The sequence below is a fragment of the Pelophylax lessonae genome (assembly GCF_965119305.1).
Source record: "Pelophylax lessonae genome assembly, chromosome: 8".
NCBI classification, from domain to species: Eukaryota; Metazoa; Chordata; class Amphibia; order Anura; family Ranidae; genus Pelophylax; species Pelophylax lessonae.
The window spans coordinates 284,579,278-284,602,378 of NC_138775.1; the positions used below are offsets into that span (position 1 = coordinate 284,579,278).

Genomic DNA, 23,101 nt, shown 5'->3' on the forward strand with positions numbered 1-23,101 from the left:
CACCACCAGCTGCTAGGAAGCTGAATCCTACATTAATCAGTTCTGGACCGGAAGGATTTTCCTCCTTAATGACCAGACCATTTTTTGCGATTTGGCAATGCCTTACTTTAACGGACAATTGCGCGGACGTGCGACGCTGTACCTAAATAAAATTGATGTCCTTTTTTTTTTTTCCCCCACAAAAAGCTTTCTTTTGGTGGTATTTGATCACCTGTGCGATTTTTTTTTTTTTTTTTTTTCTTCTCGCTATAAACAAAAAAGACCGACAATTCTGAAAAAAAAAACAATATTTTTCACATTCTGCTATATAATATTCCCAAGAAAAAAAATTAACATTTTTTTCATAATTTTAGGCCAATTTGTATTCTGCTACATAGTTTTGGTAAAAGAAAAAATCCCAATAAGCGTATTTTGATTGGTTTGCGCAAAAGTTATTGCATTTACTAACTACGGGAAAGATTTATGTAATTTTTATTGTTGTTTTTTTTTTTTTTTTTTTAACTAGTAATGGCGGGGATCTGTGTTTTTTTTTTTTTTTTTTTTTTTTTTTTTTTTTTGCGGGACTGCGACATTGCAGCGGACAGATCGGACCCTTGACTGACATTTTTGACACTTTTGGGGGTACCAGTGACATTACTACAGTAATCAGTGCTATAAATATGCACTGTTACTGTAAAAATGACAGTGGCAGGGAAGGGGTTAACTTTATTGGTGATCAAGGGGTTAAGTGTGTCCTTAGGGGCGTGATTCTAACTGTTAGGGGGCGTGGCTAGTGAAGTAATCACGGAGACCTACGATCCTACATAGCAGGATCGCATATCCTCTGTGATGATCTAAGGGAGAATGACAGACGGCTGTGTTTACATCAGCCGTCTGTCTTTCTCTCTCTCTCTCTCTCCTGAGGTAGATCGCGAGTGGCTGGCGGACATCGAAGCCGCCGGTCACACGCGCTGGCTAGGCAGGAAACGAGCGGGGGCGGGAGCACGCCGCCGGCTGCACGCGCTCGCCCCCTACAGGCTCTTTGGCAAGCGACATAGTACTACATCACTTTGCCTGTAAGCGGCTGCGTGCCGCAGTAAATATACAGGAGGCGGTCGGCAAGTGGTTAATGCATACAAAGCCTGCTCAGATCGGCAAAGGTTGTATAAGCCCGCCTCTCTGACTCAGCCAATCCTCTGTATGCATTAATAGAATACGCCGCTTGCTGTGATTGGCTCAGCGCGGTTCATAGAGTATTACAGCACAGGGACGTTCTGTAAGTAGCTGAAGAGTTTAAATAAAAATAAAGGGTCACTGGCATAAACATTGGGAGCTCAGAATTTTGGTATTTGGATGTTGGTGCATCCACCACATCAGAGCAGATCTGTGGGCTGACATTAGAAACAACCCCAATTGTGACCAAAAGGCAGTGACGGCCCGTCCATTGGGGGCGCCGCCCCCCCATCCATGCGTCCGGCCCCCCTAATCTACATGCAGGGCACCAGATGCATGGATTCCAGATGCATTCCAATGGGGTTTTTGCATGTGATTAGAGTCAGAGGCTCTAATAGGCTTTAAAAAAAGGGTGGGCTCGGGCTGCAGAGCACTGCGCCCTGAGCCCATCCAGTTGTGAATATTCGCTATTGTCACACGGTTCCTGCTCCTGGCCAATCAGGAAGTGGGTCCTGAGACCCGTTTCACGATTAGGCCGAAAGGAGAAGCCATGCCATTTGCCAAGGAGGAAACTGAGGGGGAAGCTGCCGTCACCTACCTGCCCTCCAGATGTCCACCAGGGTGAGTGACTTGGCAACCAGGGAGGGGAATGGGGTGCGGGCTGGTGTGGTCTGGAGGGGGGGGGGGTGGGTGATATGGTGTGGTCCGTCTAGCCACCCCCCCCCCTCCCCCATGGAGCAGCCGCCGCCACTGACCACAGGTGAGAAGCGTTTTATGCACCTGTATAGGGCTGTTTGGTTGAAGTGATATACTGAATGCATACTGCACCCCCCTCAGTGAGAACTGTCACAGACACAATGCAGGCACCAGCGGGCTCCTCCATGATCTGGTATTACACAGGACAGCATTGAATGAGCCTTTCTCCTCTCAAATTATTTCTACAACGAGTATTGACCCATGTTCGTATTTTGCAGAAGGTGGCTTAACAGCTGCAGCTGGTAGCAGTTAAATTACAGCCCATTATATTTAAATCAATAACACGCTATGGGGGAGGGAGGGGGGGGGGGGCTGTAACCATGCCTGGAAGATTGGATTTCCTCCGCTAATTAAAAAAATGATGTCCTAGATAATTTAGTTTTACCTGTTCTGTACCAGATGAAGGGTAAAAAGAAATCATGAAAAAGAAAGATATGATCTGAAGCATACAAAGAGACGCCTCCATCCCTAAATATACATACGGACACATTGCAATGGTCATGGGACTTTAACCACTTCAATACAAAGTACAAAAATTCAGCCCAGCGCTCATTCCGAATGGGAAGACTGGCGTGCTGCTCTCCTCAGGCAGGGAACTCCAAAACGGGTACATAGAAAAGAAGAGGAGGCGCAAACACCTAGTGCATTACCCGTGGTCAATGTTGCAAATTGTTTAATTAAAAAATGCCAAATGCATACTCACAGACGCAGAGATAAAAACATGTTACAAGAATCCACCATGTGTGAACTGGAACAAGTCCTTCAGTCAGGACCGCTAACGCGTTTCGGGGGTCAGGCCCCCTTCCTCAGGACACTTATACCCTCTTCCTGCCCACCCAGGCCAATTTGCAGCTTTCAGCGCTGTCACACTTTGAATGACAATTGCGCGGTCATGCAACACAGTACCCATATGAAATTTTTATGATTTTTTTTTTTCATGCAAATAGAGCTTTCTTTTGGTGGTTTTTATTCCCCCGCCGGGGCTTTTTTTTTTTTTTTTTTGTTACTAAAAAATAAAAAAGGCAGAAAATAAAATACATTTTTTACTAAATTTGTCAGTACATTTTGTAAATAAGTAATTTTTGGCATTCACTGATGTGCGCTGATGAGGCGACACTGATAGGCTGCACTGATGGGCACTGATGAGGAGGCACTAATATGCTGCACAGATGGGCACTGATAGGTGGTACTGATAGGCGGCACTGGTGAGCACTGACGGGCATTACTGATGGACACTGACGGGTAGCACAGATGAGTAGGCACTGACTTGCAGCACTATGGGCACTGATTCAGGGTACTGTGGGCACTGATGGGCTTTGGTTGGTCTGTCTGATGGGTGACTTATGGGCACTGTTTCTACTTTACTGATTACTGATTTACATATACTGAATATGCCCTGATTACCTGTCCAAGACTCTCCCCTTTGAGGAGGAGCCGCTGATCTGCTCTCCTCGCCGCACAGTGTGAGGCGAGGAGCCCCTGATAAATGGCACTTCCTCATTTACATGTGATTGGACACAGCCGATCACATGGGTAAAGAGCCACGTCATTTGCTCTCTTCCAAAATCGGGGTCACGCCGTGTACTAGGAACACGGCGCAGGCGCGATTGCCGCGCTGTGCGCCCCCTGCAGGTTCGTGAGTGCGGCCATTCAAGGGCGCCGTCAAATGACGTCCTCCCAGAACGAGAGCCGCACCGCTCTGCCGTCATTTGACTGTGGGCAGGTGGCAAGTGGTTAAATGAGGCAGGTCACTTAATAAAATACAAATTTATTAAAAGTGATAATAGTAACACATTCCATGATTTACATAAGTATATTCAATCAATTTCCAAATATAATACAGACATATGTTATAAAAGAGCTAACATAGGAAACATTCATATAGTAATAAACCAAATTCATATTATAATGATGTTAAGACATATAAAGGTACATGATTGACCTATGATGTGGCAAATAAAATATGTTTGTGGATCCAAAAATGTCCACTCATCAGGAGTTTGATGAAGAAGAATATACAGTATATAAATATAGGTATGTATTCCAGAAAGACAATCGTACAGGGGGTATGTTACATTACTCCCCACAGCAAAGAGAGGAAGAAAGGATTTCAAATGACCTTATTACTTAGCCTATTATGTTATTACTTACAGTCAGGTCCATAAATATTGTGACATCGACACAATTCTAATCTTTTTGGCTCTATACACCACCACAATGGATTTGAAATGAAACAAACAAGATGTGCTTTAACTGCAGACTTTCAGCTTTAATTTGAGGGTATTTACATCCAAATCAGGTGAACGGTGTAGGAATTACAACAGTTTGTATATGTGCCTCCCACTTTTTAAGGGATCAAAAGTAATGGGACAGATTAACAATTATAAATCTAACTTACACTTTTTAATACTTGGTTGCAAATCCTTTGCAGTCAATTACAGCCTGAAGTCTGTAACGCATAGACATCACCAGACGCTGGGTTTCATCCCTGGTGATGCTCTGCCAGGCCTCTACTGCAACTGTCTTCAGTTCCTGCTTGTTCTTGGGGCATTTTAGTAAGGCTTTTGACACTGTCCCACATAGAAGACTTATCAATAAACTGCAGTCATTGAGCATGGACTCCCATATTGTTGAGTGGATTAGGCAGTGGCTGAGTGACAGACAACAGAGGGTTGTAGTCAATGGAGAACATTCAGAACAAGGTCATGTTACCAGTGGGGTACCTCAGGGATCTGTACTGGGACCAATTTTGTTTAATATCTTCATAAGTGATATTGCAAAAGGCCTCGATGGTAAGGTTTGTCTTTTTGCTGATGACACAAAGATATGTAACAGGGTTGATGTTCCTGGAGGGAAACGCCAAATGGAAAAGGATTTAGGAAAACTAGAAGAATGGTCAGAACTCTGGCAACTGAAATTTAATGTGGATAAGTGCAAGATAATGCACCTGGGGCGTAAAAACCCAAGGGCAGAATATAGAATATTTGACACAGTCCTGACCTCAGTATCTGAGGAAAGGGATTTAGGAGTAATTATTTCAGAAGACTTAAAGGTGGGAAGACAATGTAATAGAGCAGCACGAAATGCCAGCAGAATGCTTGGATGTATAGGGAGAGGTATAAGCAGTAGAAAGAGAGAAGTGCTTATGCCGCTGTACAGAACACTGGTGAGACCTCACTTGGAGTATTGTGCGCAGTACTGGAGGCCATATCTCCAGAAGGATATAGATACTCTAGAGAGAGTTCAGAGAAGAGCTACTAAACTAGTACATGGATTGCAGGAAAAAACTTACCAGGAAAGGTTAAAGGACCTTAACATGTATAGCTTGGAAGAAAGAAGAGACAGAGGGGATATGATAGAAACCTTTAAATACATAAAGGGAATCAACTCGGTAAAGGAGGAGAGCATATTTAAAAGAAGAAAAACGACCACAAGAGGACACAGTTTTAAACTAGAGGGGCAAAGGTTTAAAAGTAATATGAGGAAGTATTACTTTACTGAGAGAGTAGTGGATGCATGGAATAACCTTCCTACAGAAGTGGTAGCTGCAAATACAGTGAAGGAGTTTAAGCATGCATGGGATAGGCATAAGGCTATCCTTCATATAAGATAGGGCCAGGGACTATTCATAGGATTCAGATATATTGGGCAGACTAGATGGGCCAAATGGTTCTCATCTGCCGACACATTCTATGTTTCATTTTCCCTTCAGCTTTGTCTTCTGCAAGTGAAATGCATGCTCAATCGGATTCAGGTCAGGTGATTGACTTGGCCATTGCATAACATTCCACTTCTTTCCCTTAAAAAACTCTTTGGTTGCTTTCGCAGTATGCTTCAGGTCATTGTCCATCTGCACTGTGAAGCGCCGTCCAATGAGTTCTGAAGCATTTGGCTGAATATGAGCAGATAATATTGCCCGAGACACTTCAGAATTCATCCTGCTGCTTTTTTCAGCAGTCACATCATCAATAAATACAAAAGAACCAGTTCAATTGGCAGCCATACATGCCCACGCCATGACACTACCACCACCATGCTTCACTGATGAGGTGGTATGCTTTGGATCATGAGCAGTTCCTTTCCTTCTCCATACTCTTCTCTTCCCATCACTCTGGCACAAGTTGATGTTGGTCTCATCTGTCCATAGGATGTTGTTCCAGAACTGTGAAGGCTTTTTTAGATGTTGTTTGGCAAACTCTAATCTGGCCTTCCTGTTTTTGAGGCTCACCAATGATTTACATCTTGTGATGAACCTCTGTATTCACTCTGGTGAAGTCTTTTCTTGATTGTTGACTTTGACACACATACACCTACCTCCTGGAGAGTGATCTTGATCTGGCCAACTGTTGTGAAGGGTGTTTTCTTCACCAGGGAAAGAATTCTTCGGTCATCCACCACAGTTGTTTTCCATGGTCTTCCAGGTCTTTTGGTGTTGTTGAGCTCACCGGTGCGTTCTTACTTTTTAAGGATGTTCCAAACAGTTGATTTGGCCACACCTAATGTTTTTGCTATCTCTCTAATGGGTTTGTTTTGTTTTTCAGCCTAATGATGGCTTGCTTCACTGATAGTGACAGCTCTTTGGATCTTATATTGACAGTTGACAGCAACAGATTCCAAATGCAAATAGCACACTTGAAATGAACTCTGGACCTTTTATTTGCTCCTTGTAAATGGGATAATGAGGGAATAACACACACATGGCCATGGAACAGCTGAGCAGCCAATTGTCCCATTACTTTTGGTCCCTTAAAAAGTGGGAGACACATATACAAACTGTTGTAATTCCTACACCGTTCACCTGATTTGGATTTAAATACCTTCAAATTAAAGCTGAAAGTCTGCAGTTAAAGCACATCTTGTTTGTTTCATTTCAAATCCATTGTGGTGGTGTATAGAGCCAAAAAGATTAGAATTGTGTCAATGTCCCAATATTTATGGACCTGACTATATATCAGCTCAAAAAATTGACCCAGCATCTTGGAGGGGAATGGAGCGTCAGGACAAATGTCTATCCCGGGGCTGTGGCTGGAAGAATCACCAAGGGGGAGCAGCCAGGGGCAGACCAGGACATCAAGGTGCAATTCCATGGAGTGTATGGGCTGATAAAGACACAAATAGACCACGCTGATCTAGAAGAAAAATTATATATATATATATATATATATATATATATATATATAGTGTATGTATATATATATATATATATATATATATATATACTGTATATATATATATATATATATATATATATATTGGGGTGACATATCCTGGGAACAGTTACTGGTCTAGTCTAAGGATCTTCCCTTTTTCCTGGCTATATGGGGTTTGTCATCTAGGGTGAAGCCCTTTGTTTGGGCTTTTCTTATGTTAGGTGGTATTTACAACATCCACTTGATCTTTGCAACCAAGCTATCGCATGATAGACTTTACATCTCTTATTGGGAATATATTTTTCACCTCATACTTACCATATTGCCAAAAGTAGTACACTTACAAGCAATAGACCCAGACCCTATGTACTCGCCCTTGGCTTAACAGCTTTCAATGGGATATATTTATCTCTTATTTACCTAAGTGCAAACTTCCTTCGGGGCCTTCGGCCTTATTTACTCCCTGTGTCCGCCCAAAGCCAATTCTTTGCCTTGCGTTGTCTCGAGAAGAATACTGTTGTCTGCATCTGTTCCTGATGAAGCTTACCGTGAAACATGTTGACTTTTGAGCAGATGTACATTCTCATACTCACGCAATGTTTGATACATAATCCAATGCTTATATATGACCAACCATTGGGTCAGGAACATGTACCTATGTATATGTGGGATGACTTAGAACCTTTTTGTTTGGTCAGATTCATCCTTTTTTATGTATAAATGATTTTAAATTGAATTTAATAAATGCTTCTTTTATATAATTTTTGTGTCTAAGTTTATTCTATGATGTGCCAGTAAATTCCAACATTGTGCTCAGTTGTCTCCTACAACCTGGCTTTTTTCTTTTTGTCGTCTGTTTATTTGGATTATGGCATACGCTTGGTAGCTCATTATTGTTTCTCTCTCTCTCTATATATGTATATATATATATATAGTGTATATCAGGTTATAGCGTATATTTGATGAGAGTAAATAATAATTATGTCAAAGTGGTGTGTCTAGTAATAATAAAGAGAAGACCGGGCGCCTATCCAAGTGTAGCAATGCAGAATTTTAATAGCAATAAAAAGAGTATTACTCACAAGAGTACGATAAAAACAGGCATCTCAAATAAGTGGAGGGTCTGGGCAGTGTTCATCCAGGGGGTCCTTCCGAGATCCTGACGGAGCTGGTGCTGTAAGGGATGAGCTGCAATCTCCTGTGGAATGGCAGGGGACGCGCTGACAGGGCCGGTGCTAGACTATTTTATGCCCTAGGCAAGACCAGCTACTTGCGCCCCCTCAAAAAAAGGGAAGGGGTTAAAAACTCCTCTATGTGACCCTGATCTGATGGTTCCTCCATGTTATGCTGTCATACCCAGTGACCCCCATATTCCTCCATTTCACACCCGGGGACCCTAATGTCCCTCAATGTCACACCAAGGGACTTTGATGTTTTTCCATGTCACACCCTGGGACCCCAATATTACTCCATGTCATGCTGTCATACCCACTGACCCCGATGTACCTCTATGTCAGATCCTGTTTTTCCATGTCACATTTGGGGACTCTGATGTTCCTCTGTGTCACACCTGGGGACTCTGATGTTCCTCCGTGTCACACCTGGGGACCCCAATCCCCCATGGCACACCCAGGGACCCTAATTCCTCATGGCACACCTGGTGACCCCGAACCCCTGTTAAACGCGGTGGCTCCTGGTGGAGGGAAAAGCAGCAGTTAGAAAGCTCCACACATCCTTCATCACCGACCTCCTCAGACCATTCTGTTGCCTCGTCGCTTCTGCTCCAGTAAAGGTTCCGCCCTCCAGTGCCGAGCTCTGGCTCAGGTCCAGCTCTCCTCAGCTCCCTGCTTAATACCGACCCAGGGAAATAAACGGCTGCCCTCCAGCTCAGTGCAGAGAGTCACTTCCTGCCGCTCAGCTCCACCTGAAGAGGATCATCATGCAGGATGCACTCTGGGGGGCTCCCTTCTTGCCTTTTGGGTCCCCTCCAACAGTGGTGGAAAGCCAGGGCCTGGTAGTTCCACCACTGCCCAAGACACTTGGCATCTTCCGCTGTCCCTTCTTTCCCCCCACCTCCCCCCCTCGCCTCACCTCACAATAATCATTCATGATGGATGGAGAATTCATGATGGAGAGAGAGTGCTGACTCCTGGCTGCGCCCCTAGGTGGCAATGCGCCCTAGGCGGCTGCCTAGTTTGCCTAGTGGAAGCACCGGCCCTGCGCGCTGATCGCTCGGTGGTGGTTTAGCAGCGTGGGTCCGCAGGTAGGAGGTCCGTGATGTCACTTCCTGGAGACACTGTGTAATCGAACGGCGACGCGTTGCGGAGCATGCGCTCCTTCTTCAGGCCGTCTGTATATATATCTATATCTATATATATCTATATATCTATATCTATCTATCTGTGAGGTTTAAGTAAGGGTTGAATTTAGTGTGAAACGTGTCACCTTTTAACGTCCCTGTCATACCTGTATCATTTTAATGCTTCAACTGTTTCCACTGCATTTCTATTAAAGTCAATGGAACCAAAAATGCAACCTGCTGTGGGAAAAAGAAAAAGTCCCTGACCCTTTCTAAAAAAAAAACGCACCGGTGGAAAAAGCACAGATGTGAACATGACCCCTAGGAAAACGTGTTAAATAAACTGTAGTGCGTTTCTGCAAAACTGAAAGTGCACTGAAAAAAGGCATCGTTGTGAACCAGGCCTAATAGTACTGAAAAGGCACAGAAAATTGTGCACTGCGGTAACGCATTCTAAAATGCGCATTTTCCTATGAAATACAGCAACGCACAGGTGTGAAACCAGCCTAAGATAGAAAGAATAGAGCTCAATCTTTCTGCTTCATTTCCTAGTGCATGGAACCATTAACCACTTCTGGACTGGAAGGATTTACCCCCTTAAAGACCAGGCCATTTTTTGCGATACGACACTGCGGTACTGAAAATTACCACTGGAGCCCTGGTTCTTGGTCACCTCCCTGACTAAGGCCCTTCTCCCCCGATCCCTCAGTTTTGACCGGGTGGCTCACACAAGGAAGAGTCCTGGCCAGGGTTCATACACATTTTCACCAATGAAATTCCATGACTTTTCCATGACTTCACGTAAATATTCATGACCTAATGTTTCATGAAATGTCTATGTATACGTGTTAAAGAAGAAAATCTATGTCACACCCAGCATATTTTTACTAATATAAATGACAAGCTTTGTAGTATACAGTGGAATATGAAATATTTATTTAAATAACGCTTGCACAGTAACGACGTTTGATAACAAACCCTGAGAACCGCTTAGAAATGGATAAATATGAGCACTTACGTTCGCCGCATGCAAAGCTGGCCGCTATCTTGCTGTCTGGGAACATAGTCTGGAAAAGCTGACCTGTGTCTTCACAAGACTTGTATGAATAGTGTGAATTAACCACCTTTAGAGCCCACAGTACCTCTGCTGTTAGAGTTTCGTTTCTGGATACAGCGTGACTCAAAATGGTCCCTTGTTTTACAGAGGATGAGGTGGAAGCACCGCTGCCGCAGCTGGGAGCCGGTGTCACTTCAGGCGCACGGGTGAAAAAGACAGCGATCGGATTGGAAGCTGTCGAGCACGCAGCTGCAGACTGGTGCTTTGCACCTTTAGCGTGGCTAGACAGCGCTGCCTCTCCCATGTTCGAAATGTCAAATGTTTTACGACACACTGTACATTTAGCACGTCCCAGGTCCTGATCTTTCTCCAGCCACCTCTCATACTTTTCGTCATGAAGCCATACATTTTTAAAGCTGCATTTCCCTGGCATTGCTGTAACTGTGAACGGACTGGTATGGATGGCACAAAATGCAGCACAGTAATCTTTTTAGGCCCAAGCGACAGTCATAAGGTGCAGGCGGACTGGTATGGATGGCACAGACAGTCAGATGCACAAAATGCAGCACAGTAATCCTTTTTAGGCCCAAGCGACAGTCATGAGGTGCAGGCGGACTGGTATGGATGGCACAGACAGTCAGATGCACAAAATGCAGCACAGTAATCCTTTTTAGGCCCAAGCGACAGTCATAAGGTGCAGGCGGACTGGTATGGATGGCACAGACAGTCAGATGCACAAAATGCAGCACAGTAATCCTTTTTAGGCCCAAGCGACAGTCATGAGGTGCAGGCGGACTGGTATGGATGGCACAGACAGTGAGATGCACAAAATGCAGCACAGCAATCTTTTAGGCCCAAGCGACAGTGTCATGAGGTGCAGGCGGACTGGTATGGATGGAACAGATCTGATGGTGCACAAATGCGGCACTTACTTTTGGGAGAAAGAACAGTGGTGCTCCTGCTTGCCCAAATAAAGCTGTTCAGGTGGCAGTGAGTCATGAAGGAGCAGCTGGACAAAATGCGGCGCTTACTATTCTTAGGCCGAACCTAACTGTTAGTAACAGTCCCATGAGGCAGAAAAGAGTTCTCACAGAAACTAAGGCGACTCAGGATTGGATGCTTAATTATTTATTTACATTTATTTTTAACATTCCCTTAGGACTGGTACAGTAGGTGCTCGCAGTTTGCCCAACGGTCGGTCACTGGCCAGCAGCAGCCGAGGAAATGATCGTGCACCAATGACAGGCAGCGGGGAGGGCCGGGCCGCGGTTTGCCTGGATGTGACTGGCCAGCAGCAGCAAACCAATCACAGGCAGCGGAGCGTAACTGGAGAGCGGGCCGGCCGCATGAACGTGATGACGCGGGGGTGCGGTAACTGAAACGGTTACCGCCCCCTTCCGCGTCATCATCACGTTCATGCGGCCCGCCCTCCAGTGACGCTTCCGCCGCCTGTGATTGGTTTGCTGCTGCTGGCCAGTCACATCCAGGCAAACCGCGGCCCGGCCCTCCCCGCTGCCAGCGATTGGTGCTTGGTGCATGATCTACTCCTCGGCTGCTGCGGACCCGGAAATCAATGTGCACAAGCATAAAATAAAATTATACATTTGCAATAATAAAGTTTTAAGCATCCGCTCCCCCCGCCGCTGCCCCCCCCCCCCGCTCCTCCCCAGATTTCCATGACTTTTCCAAAACATTTCTAAAATCGTACTTTTCCATGACCTTTCCAGGCCTGGAAAGTGTCATCTCAAAATTCCATAACTTTTCCAGGTTTTTAATGACCGTACGAACCCTGCCTGGCGGTTCCAAACTTCTTTCTTTTATGGATGATGGAGGCCACTGTGGTCATTGGGACCTTCAATGCTACAGTACCCTTCCCCAGATCTGTGCCTCCATACAATCCTGTCTCTGAGGTCTACAGACAATTCCTTGGACTTCATGGCTTGGTTTGTGCTCAGACATGCACTGTTAACTGTGGGACCTTATATAGACAGGTGAGTGCCTTTTCCAAGTCATGTCCAATCAACTGAATTTACCACAGGTGAACTCCAATCAAGTTGTAGAAACATCTCAAGAATGATCAGTGGAAACAGAATGCACCGGAGCTCAATTTTGAGTGTCATGGCAAAGGGTGTGAATACTTATGTACATGGGGTTTTTATTGTTTTTTTATTTTTAGTAAATTTGCAAAGATTTTAAACAAACTTCTTTCACATTGTCATTATGGGGGATTGTTTGTAGAATTTTGAGGAAAATAATGAATTTAATCCATTTTTGAATAAGGCTGTAACATAAAATGTGGAAAAAGTGAAGCGCTGTGAATACTTTCCGGATGCACTGTAAGAGCCGGTTCACACTACCACGACCAGAAAGTCGCCCCGTGACTTGAAGAGACTTGTTTAGAGACTTGTTTAGAGACTTGGAAGAGACTTGTGCACTACTTTGAAGAGACAGGCAACTTTGTCTGTGGGGAATGCCTGGCTAATCTCTTTCTTCTTCCCGGAAAGTCTGATAACAAGTCGCTTCAATTAAGATAAGGAGGCGACTCCCATTGAAGTATATGGGACAGTCGGATCACAGGTCGCCTCAAAGTAGTACAGGACCCTTTTCTGAAGTCGGAGCGACTTCAGTAGTGCCAATTAAGACGGCACTGATTGATTAACATTGCTTTTGTTATGTCAAGCGACCTGGGGCTACACAAGTCGCCTCACAAGTCGTGCTAGTGTGAATGGGCTCCAAGTGTATATAATATGTTTGTTATTTGTATTGAAAAAAAAAACCGAGACTTTATAATCACTTTAACCACTTGCCGACCAGTCACGTTGACTGTACTGCGGCAAAGTGGTTCGTTATCGTCTGACGACGTAGACCTACGTCACCAGACATTCCCCTCTCTCGGCGGCGCGCGCGCGCCGCCGGAGGCTCGCTCCCGCTGTTTTCAGTCACAGCGGGAGTCGGGCCAGGGGAGGAGAGGCGGTGATCACCGCCGCTCTTCCCCGATCGTCGGGGAATCGAGTGTGGTAATCCGCCCGCTTTGTTTACCTAAGTGACAGGCAGGGTCAGATTGCAGGGTTCAGCATAGGTGAACATGCTATCTGTCCCTGTGTCACTCAGTCACCTCCCCCCCACACACGTTAATAAGCACCAGGCATACATTAACCCCTCCCTCTCCAATAAAATTAACCCCTTCCCTGCCAGTGTCATTTTTACAGTAACAGTGCATATTTATAGCACTGATTACTGTAGTAATGTCACTGGTACCCCCAAAAGTGTAAAAAAAAACCACCAAAAATGACAGAAATCTTTCCCTTAGTAAACGCGATAACTTTTGCGCAAACCAATCAAAATACGCTTACTGCGATTTTTTTGTACCAAAAATATGTAGCAGAAAACAAATTGGCCTAAAATGATAAAAAATTTTGATTTTTACATTTTTTTGGGGGGGAATTTCATATAAAAAAAAAAATGTGAAAAATATTGTTATTTTTTGAAAATTGTCGCTATTTTTTTGTTTATAGCGCAAAAAGTAAAAATCGTACAGGTGATCAAATACCACCAAAAGAAAGCTCTATTTGTGGGGGAAAAAAGTACATAAATTTAATTTGGGTACAGCGTCGTACAACCGTGCAGTTGTCCGTTAAAGTAACGCAGTGCCGAATCGCAAAATATGGCCTGGGTCAGGAATGGGGTAAAACCTTCCGCTCATAAAGCGCTTAAAAATACGCTCATTGAGAATTTTTTTGTCAAAGACATGTAGCTAAATACATTTTGGCCTAAATATATGACAAAAATTGAATATATTGGATATTTTTTAACTGTCAAAGTAGAAAAATATTGTTATTTTTTCAAAATTTTCGCATATTTTTATTAATATCGCAAAAAATAAAAAGCACAGAGGTGATCAAATACCACCAAAAGAAAGCTCTGTTTGTGGGAAAAAAAGGCCGTAAATTTAGTTTGGGTACGGCGTTGCATGACCGCGCAATTGTCAGTTAAAGTCGCACAGTGCCGAATCGCAAAAAGTGGCCTGGACATAAGACAGCAAAATCCTCCGGTGGTAAAGTGGTTAATGTTCCAATTCAGACCAGCTTTTGCTTTTCTCCTCTTTCACCTTCATTAGGAGACTCTTTAGTTCTTCACTTTCTGCCATTAGTGTGGCATCGTCTGCATATCTCAGGTTGTTGATATTTCTCCCTGTGATCTTAATTCTGGCTTGTGATTAATTGATCCTGGCATTTCGCATGATGTTCTCTGCCTATAGGGTAACTTCTTCATGCCCGCTCTATAGCCAAAAGATGGCCACAACGTGGACCTTAGTTGCCGTCCTCCTGTGCATGAGCTGCCTGCGCGCTTCCTGCAAGGCGTGCGCGGCTCGCTCTGTGACCAGCGAGTCCATGAGACTCAGCTGATCCCAGATCAGGGGCCCCTTACAACGTGATCAGCTGTCAGCCAATGACAGCTGATCACGTGATGTAAACAGCAGCCGGCAATCAGCTTTGTTTTTCTCCTCACGCAGTCAGTGTGAGTTGAAAAAAAAAAAAAAAGCCAATCGGCGGCTGCTTTTAGAGGGACATCGGTCTGGAATAGGAAGAGCAACTGTGCCCACCAGTGCCACTGACCAGTGCGCACCTGCGCCACCTAGAAGTGCAGGTCAGTGCCACCTACCAGGGCCACCTATCAGTGCCCCATCATCAGTGCTGCCTATTAGTGTCACCTACCAGAGCCTATCATTGCCCATCAGCGCCACCTATTAGTACCCATGAGTGCCACTTATTAGTGCCCTCCAGTGCCACCTATCAGTGCCCCATCATCAGTGCTGCCTATTAGTGTCACCTACCAGAGCCTATCATTGCCCATCAGCGCCACTTATTAGTACCCATGAGTGCCACTTATTAGTGCCCTCCAGTGCCACCTATCAGTGCCCCATCATCAGTGCTGCCTATTAGTGTCACCTACCAGAGCCTATCATTGCCCATCAGCGCCACCTATTAGTACCCATGAGTGCCACTTATTAGTGCCCTCCAGTGCCACCTATCAGTGCCCTATCAGTGCAGCCTTTCAGGGCCCAACAGTGCCGCCTTATCAGCGCACATCAATGAAGGAGAAAAATTACCTGTTTGCAAAATTTTATAACAGACTATAAAAACTGTTTTTTTTTTTTAAATTTTCGTTCTTTTTTTGTTTGTTCAGCAAAAAATAAATAAATAAATAAAACCCAGTGGTGATTAAATACCACCAAAAGAAAGCTCAATTCGTTTGAAAAAAATGGTAAAAATGTCATTTGGGTGCAGTGTTGCATGACTGCGCAATTGTCATTCAAAGTGCGACAGCGCTGAAAGCTGAGAACTGGCCTGGGCAGGAAGTGGGTTCCAGTGCCCGGTAGGCAAGTGGTTAAATAATTGGGTGACAATATACATCCTTGCCGCACTCCTTTCTCAATTTGAAATTTTGAATTTTCAGTCAGTTGTTCCAGGTCCTGTTCTAACTGTTGCTTCTTGACTTTATTCCTGAATTTTCATGTAAACTAAAGTGTAAAAAAAGGCCTGGAGCTGAAGTGGATCTACTAAACCTGGCCGATTGCCCCTGGACGCTGGAAATCACTGTAGTAGACACAGCGGCTTCATTGATCTCCACTAACCTCAGGTTCTCATCCTGATTGGCTGCCCAGCTACATGCTGAACAGGAGGTCGGCCGCTGGGTACGGGCGCCATTCAGCAAATGCTTTTCATTTTCTGAATGAATGCAAAGCATTCTCTGATTGGATTTAACCATCACCACCCCGCCTCTCCACCTTGTCCATTCAGAGAACGCTTTGCATTCCTTCAGATACTGGAAAGCATTCTGTGAATGGCCCCCGAGAGGCCGACCTCCTGTGTTCAGAATACAACAGGGCAGCCACTTGGCACGAGGTCCAGAAACTAAATCAGATCACTGGAGTAGCGGTGTCTACTATTTGCAGCTTCAAGGGGCACCGGCCAGGTATGGTATATGCATTGTTACATTGATCTAAGCTGGAACAATGTAACCATGTATATATATATATATATATATATATATATATATATATATATATATATATTCCTGCAATTCCTCTTTAAAGTGGTTCTAAAGCCTGAAGGTTTCTTCACCTTAGAGCTGGCCATACATTATACAATTTTCTTCTTCAATTTCCTTTAGATTTACCTTCAGCTATGTAGTAGAAGGGCCTGTCTGATTGTATACAAACTGAAAGTGTTTAGGTTTGGTCTCATATTGTATGGTTTTGGCAAATCTAAAGAAAAATTGTATAATGTATGCCTAGGCTAAATGCATTCTCCGCATTAAGGTAAAAAAAAAAAATCTTCAGTATGCAGTAGTGATCGACCGATATTGTTTTTTTATTTCCGATACCGATACTTTGGTCATCGCATATCGGTATCGGCCGATATTTGCGGACATTTAAAAAAAATGTTTTTTTTTTTACACAGGTACTCTTGAGGGATCTGGGACCCCAAACCCCTCCTCTGCACTTAAAAGCATTCAAAACGCCAAGTTTGGCTGTTTCGAATGCTGTCATTTTTTTAAATCTGGCGCCGAGTACCCGGAAGTGATGTCATATCTGGGTTTAAACATGGAGACCCTGATCAGAGCCGAATGCGGCTTTGATTGGGTCTTCGGCGGCCGTGCAGGCTGGTTGCCCGGGTCTCTCGGTGGGACGAGAGACCTGGGCGAGCCGCGGAAGGCGGTGGGAGAGGGGGGACGTCCACTCCCGCTTCTTGTAATGACAGCCGAGCGGCTTCTCAGTCATTACATTGTCATTGTCATTACAAGACAGCCGACCATCAGCTATGGACGCCGGTACCGGGGTTATGCCTCTAGCTGCAGGCATCACTCCAGTACAGCACTTTCCCAAAATATCGCCAATATTGGTAACCTCCGGGGCCGATTCCGATATATCGGGGAAAGTGCATATCGGCTTTGCCGATAATCTGTTGATCCCTAGTATCCAGCTCCCCCCCAGTCCTCACTATACTTACTGGAGCCCAATCTCGATCCAACGTTGTGCAGGAGAGCAGCAGCTCTTTCCGCGCTCTCATTTGTCATTGGCCCAGACACAGCAGCATTGAGCTATTGGCTCCCGCTGCTGTCAATCACATCCAGTGAGGAGGGAGCGGGGGGGGGGGGGGCTCAGGAATGTGCCTGCACAAGTGCTTTCTATGGGGGCACTTGGCAGGGGAGAGGAGCCTGGAGTGCCAGTGGGGGACCAGGGAAGAGGAGGATCAGAGCTGCTCTGTGCAAAACCACTACACAGAGCAGGTAAGTATAACATGCTTATTATTTCTAAAAAAATTCAAAAACGAATGTTTACAATCACTTGCAGATTTGGCCAAAATATAGTGAAAATAGAGGAACGATCTGGAAAAAAAACAAAAAAAAAAAATTTTTGTGATGTTTACTGAACAGTGTATTACATCTGAAAAAACATTTTATACAATTAGGGAAGTCAATCCAGGCCAGCTATGGAGCTACACTTCTGTCTTTCCAAGATGGCCGCCGGGAAGCCATGTTTTGGGGGATGATGGTCCCTCCGTGCAGTCAGTGTTCTGCTTTTCGGAAGCATAAAACAAATCGGTCAAATAGATTTATGTGTTGGGCTAATACAATTGCTGCAGAACGTTAAAAGGTTTTGAAGAAGAGGTGTCGCTTTCTCGTAGAGGGCGACAATAGAGTTCAATGTAAAAAAAAGTTCATATTTACAGGTATTACATCATCACACTTCAGTCATGGCCAGTGATTGGTCCTTTCACACAGAGATCAATGAGAAATCTGAGATTGTGTCCGGGGAAGTCTTCAGTCATCAGCCGGTGCCTCCGATGTTGAGGTGGAGGTTTCCATTTCGGCAAGTGCCGCCAAAGCCCCTCCCATATCATCTTTAATGCTTGTATAGCTGGTGAGGAAATAATCTTCTATTTGGCTGAGAAATTCATCAGCAAGCGCTGAGCAGGCGGCGTTCACCAGCGTCCGCCGCAGGCACGTCAAGAGCTGCAACAAAGCAAAGAGAATCTGTATGAAGAACACATTGTATGAAGAACACATTGTATGAAGAACACATTGTATGAAGAACACATTGTATGAAGAACACATTGTATGAAGAACACATTGATACGACTAAACAAAAGGATCAAACACAAGCTCTAGGGCCGCTCAATCACACTTCTATTTTGCAGTGGGCATGAGCTTTTTGAATCCTAGTCTGAACCCACCTGAGCGAGCTCGCCTGGAAGGTGTCACCTGTGCTGGGCCAATCATAGGTGGCGAATGTATTCCCGGTCACGCAGCAGCATTTATAGGGAATGCCTTGACCACTTGTAGGGTTCGTACACATTTTTACCAATAAAATTCCATGACTTTTCCATGACTTCAAATAAATATTCATGACCTAATGTTTCATGAAATGTCCATGTATACATGTTAAATAAGAAGAAAATCCATGTTACACCCATTTCCCTGGCATTGCTACACACTAACGTTAGCTGAAACTGCGTTACCCCCATAGACTGTAAAAAAGGTTACCCCACGCAGAGAACGTCACGTGACGGATCGCGTGAAAGTTAACCACTTAAGCCCCGGAGGGTTTGGCTGCTCAAAGACCAGGCCCTATTTTGCGATTCGCCACTGCGTGACTTTAACGGACAATTGCGCGGTCGTGCGACGCTGTACCCAAATGAAATTGACGTCCTTTTTTTCCCACAAACAGAGCTTTCTTTTGGTGGTATTTGATCGCCTGTGCGATTTCCAATTTTTTGCGCTATAAACAAAAAAAGAGAGACAATTTTGAAAATATAACAATATTTTTCAAATTTTTTTATATGAAATTCTCAAAAAAATGTAAAAATCAAAGTTTTTTTAACATTTTAGGCCAATTCGTTTTCTGCTACATATTTTTGGTAAAAAAAAAAAAAAGAAATCGCAATAAGCGTATTTTGCTTGATTTGCGCAAAAGTTATTGGGTTTACTAACTACGGGAAAGATTTATGTCATTTTTATTGTTTTTTTTTTTAACTAGTAATGGCGGCAATCTGCGATTTTTTTTGCGGGACAGCGACATTGCGGCGGACAGATCGGACCCCTGACTGACATTTTTGACACTTTTGGGAGTACCAGTGACATTACTACAGTAATCAGTGCTATAAATATGCAATGTTACTGTAAAAATGACACTGGCAGGGAAGGGGTTAACTTTATTGGTGATCAAGAGGTTAAGTGTGACCCTAGGGGCGTGATTCTAACTGTCAGGGGGTGTGGCTAGTGAAGTAACCACAGAGACATGCGATCCTATATAGCAGGATCACATAGCCTCTGTCATTACTTCAGGGAGAATGACAGACGGCTGTGTTTACATCAGCCGTCTGCCTTTCTGCCTCTCCTGCCGGTGGCCATCAGGTCACACGCGCTGGCTCCCCAGGGAACGAGTGGGGGTGGGAGCGCACCGGCGGCGGCCCACGCTCGCCCCCTACAGGCTCATGGGCGAGCGGCGCTGGTCTACGTCGCTTTGCCTGTAAGCGGCTGCCTGCCGCAGTAAATAGTCGTGAGGCGGTCGGCAAGTGGTTAACTAGTGTAATTTAACCAATATTATCAACTATATTCGAATATACTGGAGAAAGAAAAAATTGGATGGGCGCCCCAGCTTGGGGATAAAGCTTCAGTTCAGGCAGTCATGATGGATAAGGTGCAGTCGGACTGGTATGGATGGCACAGATGCACAAATGCGGCGCTTACATAGAGGGCAGCTCTTTGTTAGGCCGAAGCAACAGTCCCACGAACAGGCAGAAAAGAGAGAAAGGCGCCACTCAGTGTAACAGATGTAAATAATTTTATTGACACATTAAAAACTTACATGGAGGTAAGCGTCTATCTTCATAGCTCGGCGTCATTCCGGGTCCGCGGTGTTTCCGTCCCTGAGGCTGGCCAGCAGCCGGGAGATGACACTAGGGGAGAACCAATCAGAGGACTCAGTCAGATCGAGGCAGCGGTGAAGTGCATACCTCACTGGAGGGCCGCACGAACGTGATGACGCGGGGGGGGGGGGGGCGGTAACCGGTTTCGGAGCATGTGTGAACTGCTCCTCGACGGAAACATCGCGAACCCGGAAGGACGCCGAGCTATGAAGACAGACGCTTACACCTCCATGTAATGTGTCAATACAATTATTTACATCTGCTACACTGAGTGGCGCCTTTCTCTCAAATCTCCATGACTTTTCCAAAACTTTGTGGATTAAATTATTTTACAAAACTTATCCAGGCCTGGAAATTGCCATTTTAAAATTCCATAACCTTTTCAGGTTTTTTATGACCGTACGAACCCTGACTTATGACAGTCCCAGTACAGTGACCGCTTCCTGGTGGGCTTGCTTGGGTGGGTTTGGATGGGGATCTGAACACCTGAGGCTCCGCCCTACTTTGCAGCACTGGGGTCCTTGGTTTGAATCACAAAAAATTGGAAAAACACATAGAAAGGAAAGGGCTGCACATCCCAAAATAATTGTAGAAAAAAAAGAAAGGAAAATTCTCCCAGGGTTTTTTTTTTAGCAGCAAATAAACCTTAAGAACAAGATGTAAAATTACTAATTTTATTAACAAATTGTTAAAAAAATTCCACATGGGAGGGAATATGAGCTCTGGTTACAATGTTAACACATCAAAAATAATGATATAAATAATCAAGACAATGCATGGATAAAAAGCAATCACAACCAATTTGGGGTACCAACTTTTTGTAAGCGTCCTTATATTAAAAGTCAGCAGTTACAGTATTTGTAGCTGCTGACTTTTCATTTTTTTATGAAGGAGTTCGGAGTTCCTCTTTAATGCATTTAGGTAAAAAAATATCCCAGTAGTTGTATCATCGCCACTTACCCAAATCCTTTTTTGATCTAACGTTGTGCACGCCTGCAGCGGCACTCCCTCCTCTTCCTCTTCTCACAAGACATAGAGACAGCAGCGGAAGCAATTGGCTCTTGCTGCTGCCAATTAAATCCTTTGAGAAGGGGGCGGGGCCAAGATGAGCTGTATGTGTCTATGGATCAGTGCTGGGACAAGGTCATCTAGAGCCCAGGGCAATCATGCCAAATTACACCCCCCTCCCAGATTTACGAGCATTATGTGTCAACAAAACTCCCCCCCCCCTAAAAAAAATCAAGCACGAATCTGCATGCTTACCTCAAATCCTCTCAGTCTACATATGCTCCCAGCACAATCCCCCCTCAAAAAAAAAATTCCCCTTCCTAGTCAAAATCCCCCCCCCAAATTTCCCCTTCTAGCACAACCCCCCCCCCCCCCCAATAATCCCTACTAACACAAGTTTACCTCCCAATCATTTCTTCCCCACCTAGCAAAAATCCCCTCCCCATCATATTACCGTTTCTAGCACAACCCCCCCCCCCCCCAAATCCCCCATCCTATCACAAATTCTATTCCCCCCATCTCCACTCTTAATACAAATCCCCCCTCCTAGCACACCTCCCCAAATTCCCCTCCTACAACAGTTATTACCTCCTGCCCCCCCAAAAACATATCCCCCTCCCCCCGATCTACTTGTGGTGCCCCCGAACCTCACAGGATACCATAGTACCCAGAGCAGCCGCCCCTCCTGCCCACCCATTGTTCTGGCCCTGCCGTTATGTTGAGCCTTGAAATAAAGGACATCTACGCCAATCAGGTTTGCATTCTGTCTCTATATGTTTACTTTAGAGTATAACACCATATAGCGGACCACATATCCTCCAACAGATGTGTGACACCGATTACATTTTGGTTACAGCTTTTATAGGACATAACGATATATAACGATATGCTCTTCATATATTTTCATATCTTGACATTGCTATGGATGCACCAACCTGGCTCGGGAATGCACTCGAAGAAGAGGAGAAGCAGAGAGCACCGGTGGTGGTAAGACAGAGACCGCTCTGTGCAATACTAAAGAGCAGGTAAGTAGAACATCTTTTTTTTTGTTTTATTTTAGGAAAAAAAAAATTACCTTCATATCCACTTTAACTGTCTAAATTAGAACTAATATGTGAGACCGGGACCTCAACTGTAAGCTACTTGACGGCAAGGACTAATCTGAATGAACAGAATGTGAAGAGCTGCTATAGCATTGCCTGTAATAAATAAATAAGATTTAGTGCTGGAAAGGACAAGCCTGTTTATAAACCGATTTCCTATAGGCAGTACAGGGACCTCAGAGGTCTGCAGTGTCCTTCAATGAACAAGAATCTGTAAAGCCCCAAAGAAAGCAGATTTATGATTTCATTATCCAACTGTCATCCTTTAGTCCACGTTTGAATGTGACGGTTGTCAATACAGACAGTCCTCATTCAAACATCGCGATAAATCATACCTGCCTCTCCCTAAAGTAAAATGCTGGCCAAAATTATAAATGACGCACATCATGTGAAAAAGAAAGTACACCCCATAGAGATTGTTGACCTAATGGGATTTACTAAAGCTAGAGAGGGCAAAATTAGTCACAATCCTGCAGGGAAACCAATCAGCTTCCAGGTTTTATTGCTAAAGCTTAACCATTTCTGGATACAGATTGTATGGCTGAATTCGCATCGCATTCGGACCAAAGTCGCACAGGACCCTTTTTTTTGGTACGCACTAGAATCGGATCACATGGTGGTTCAGTGGATTCGCAGGGTTC

At 44.5% G+C, this 23,101-nt stretch overlaps 1 protein-coding gene across 1 annotated transcript in view; it reads right to left on the reverse strand.

Moving 5' to 3' along the window:
• Nucleotides 1-18,088: 18,088 nt before the first annotated feature.
• The window catches only part of MYSM1 (Myb like, SWIRM and MPN domains 1), a 100,789-nt gene continuing 95,776 nt past the window's right edge, over nt 18,089-23,101 (reverse strand). The window contains exon 20 of the mRNA XM_082264801.1: nt 18,089-18,433. Within this exon, the coding sequence (XP_082120927.1) occupies nt 18,242-18,433 (192 nt within the window). The 3' untranslated portion in view covers nt 18,089-18,241. The remainder of the gene's footprint in view (nt 18,434-23,101) is intronic.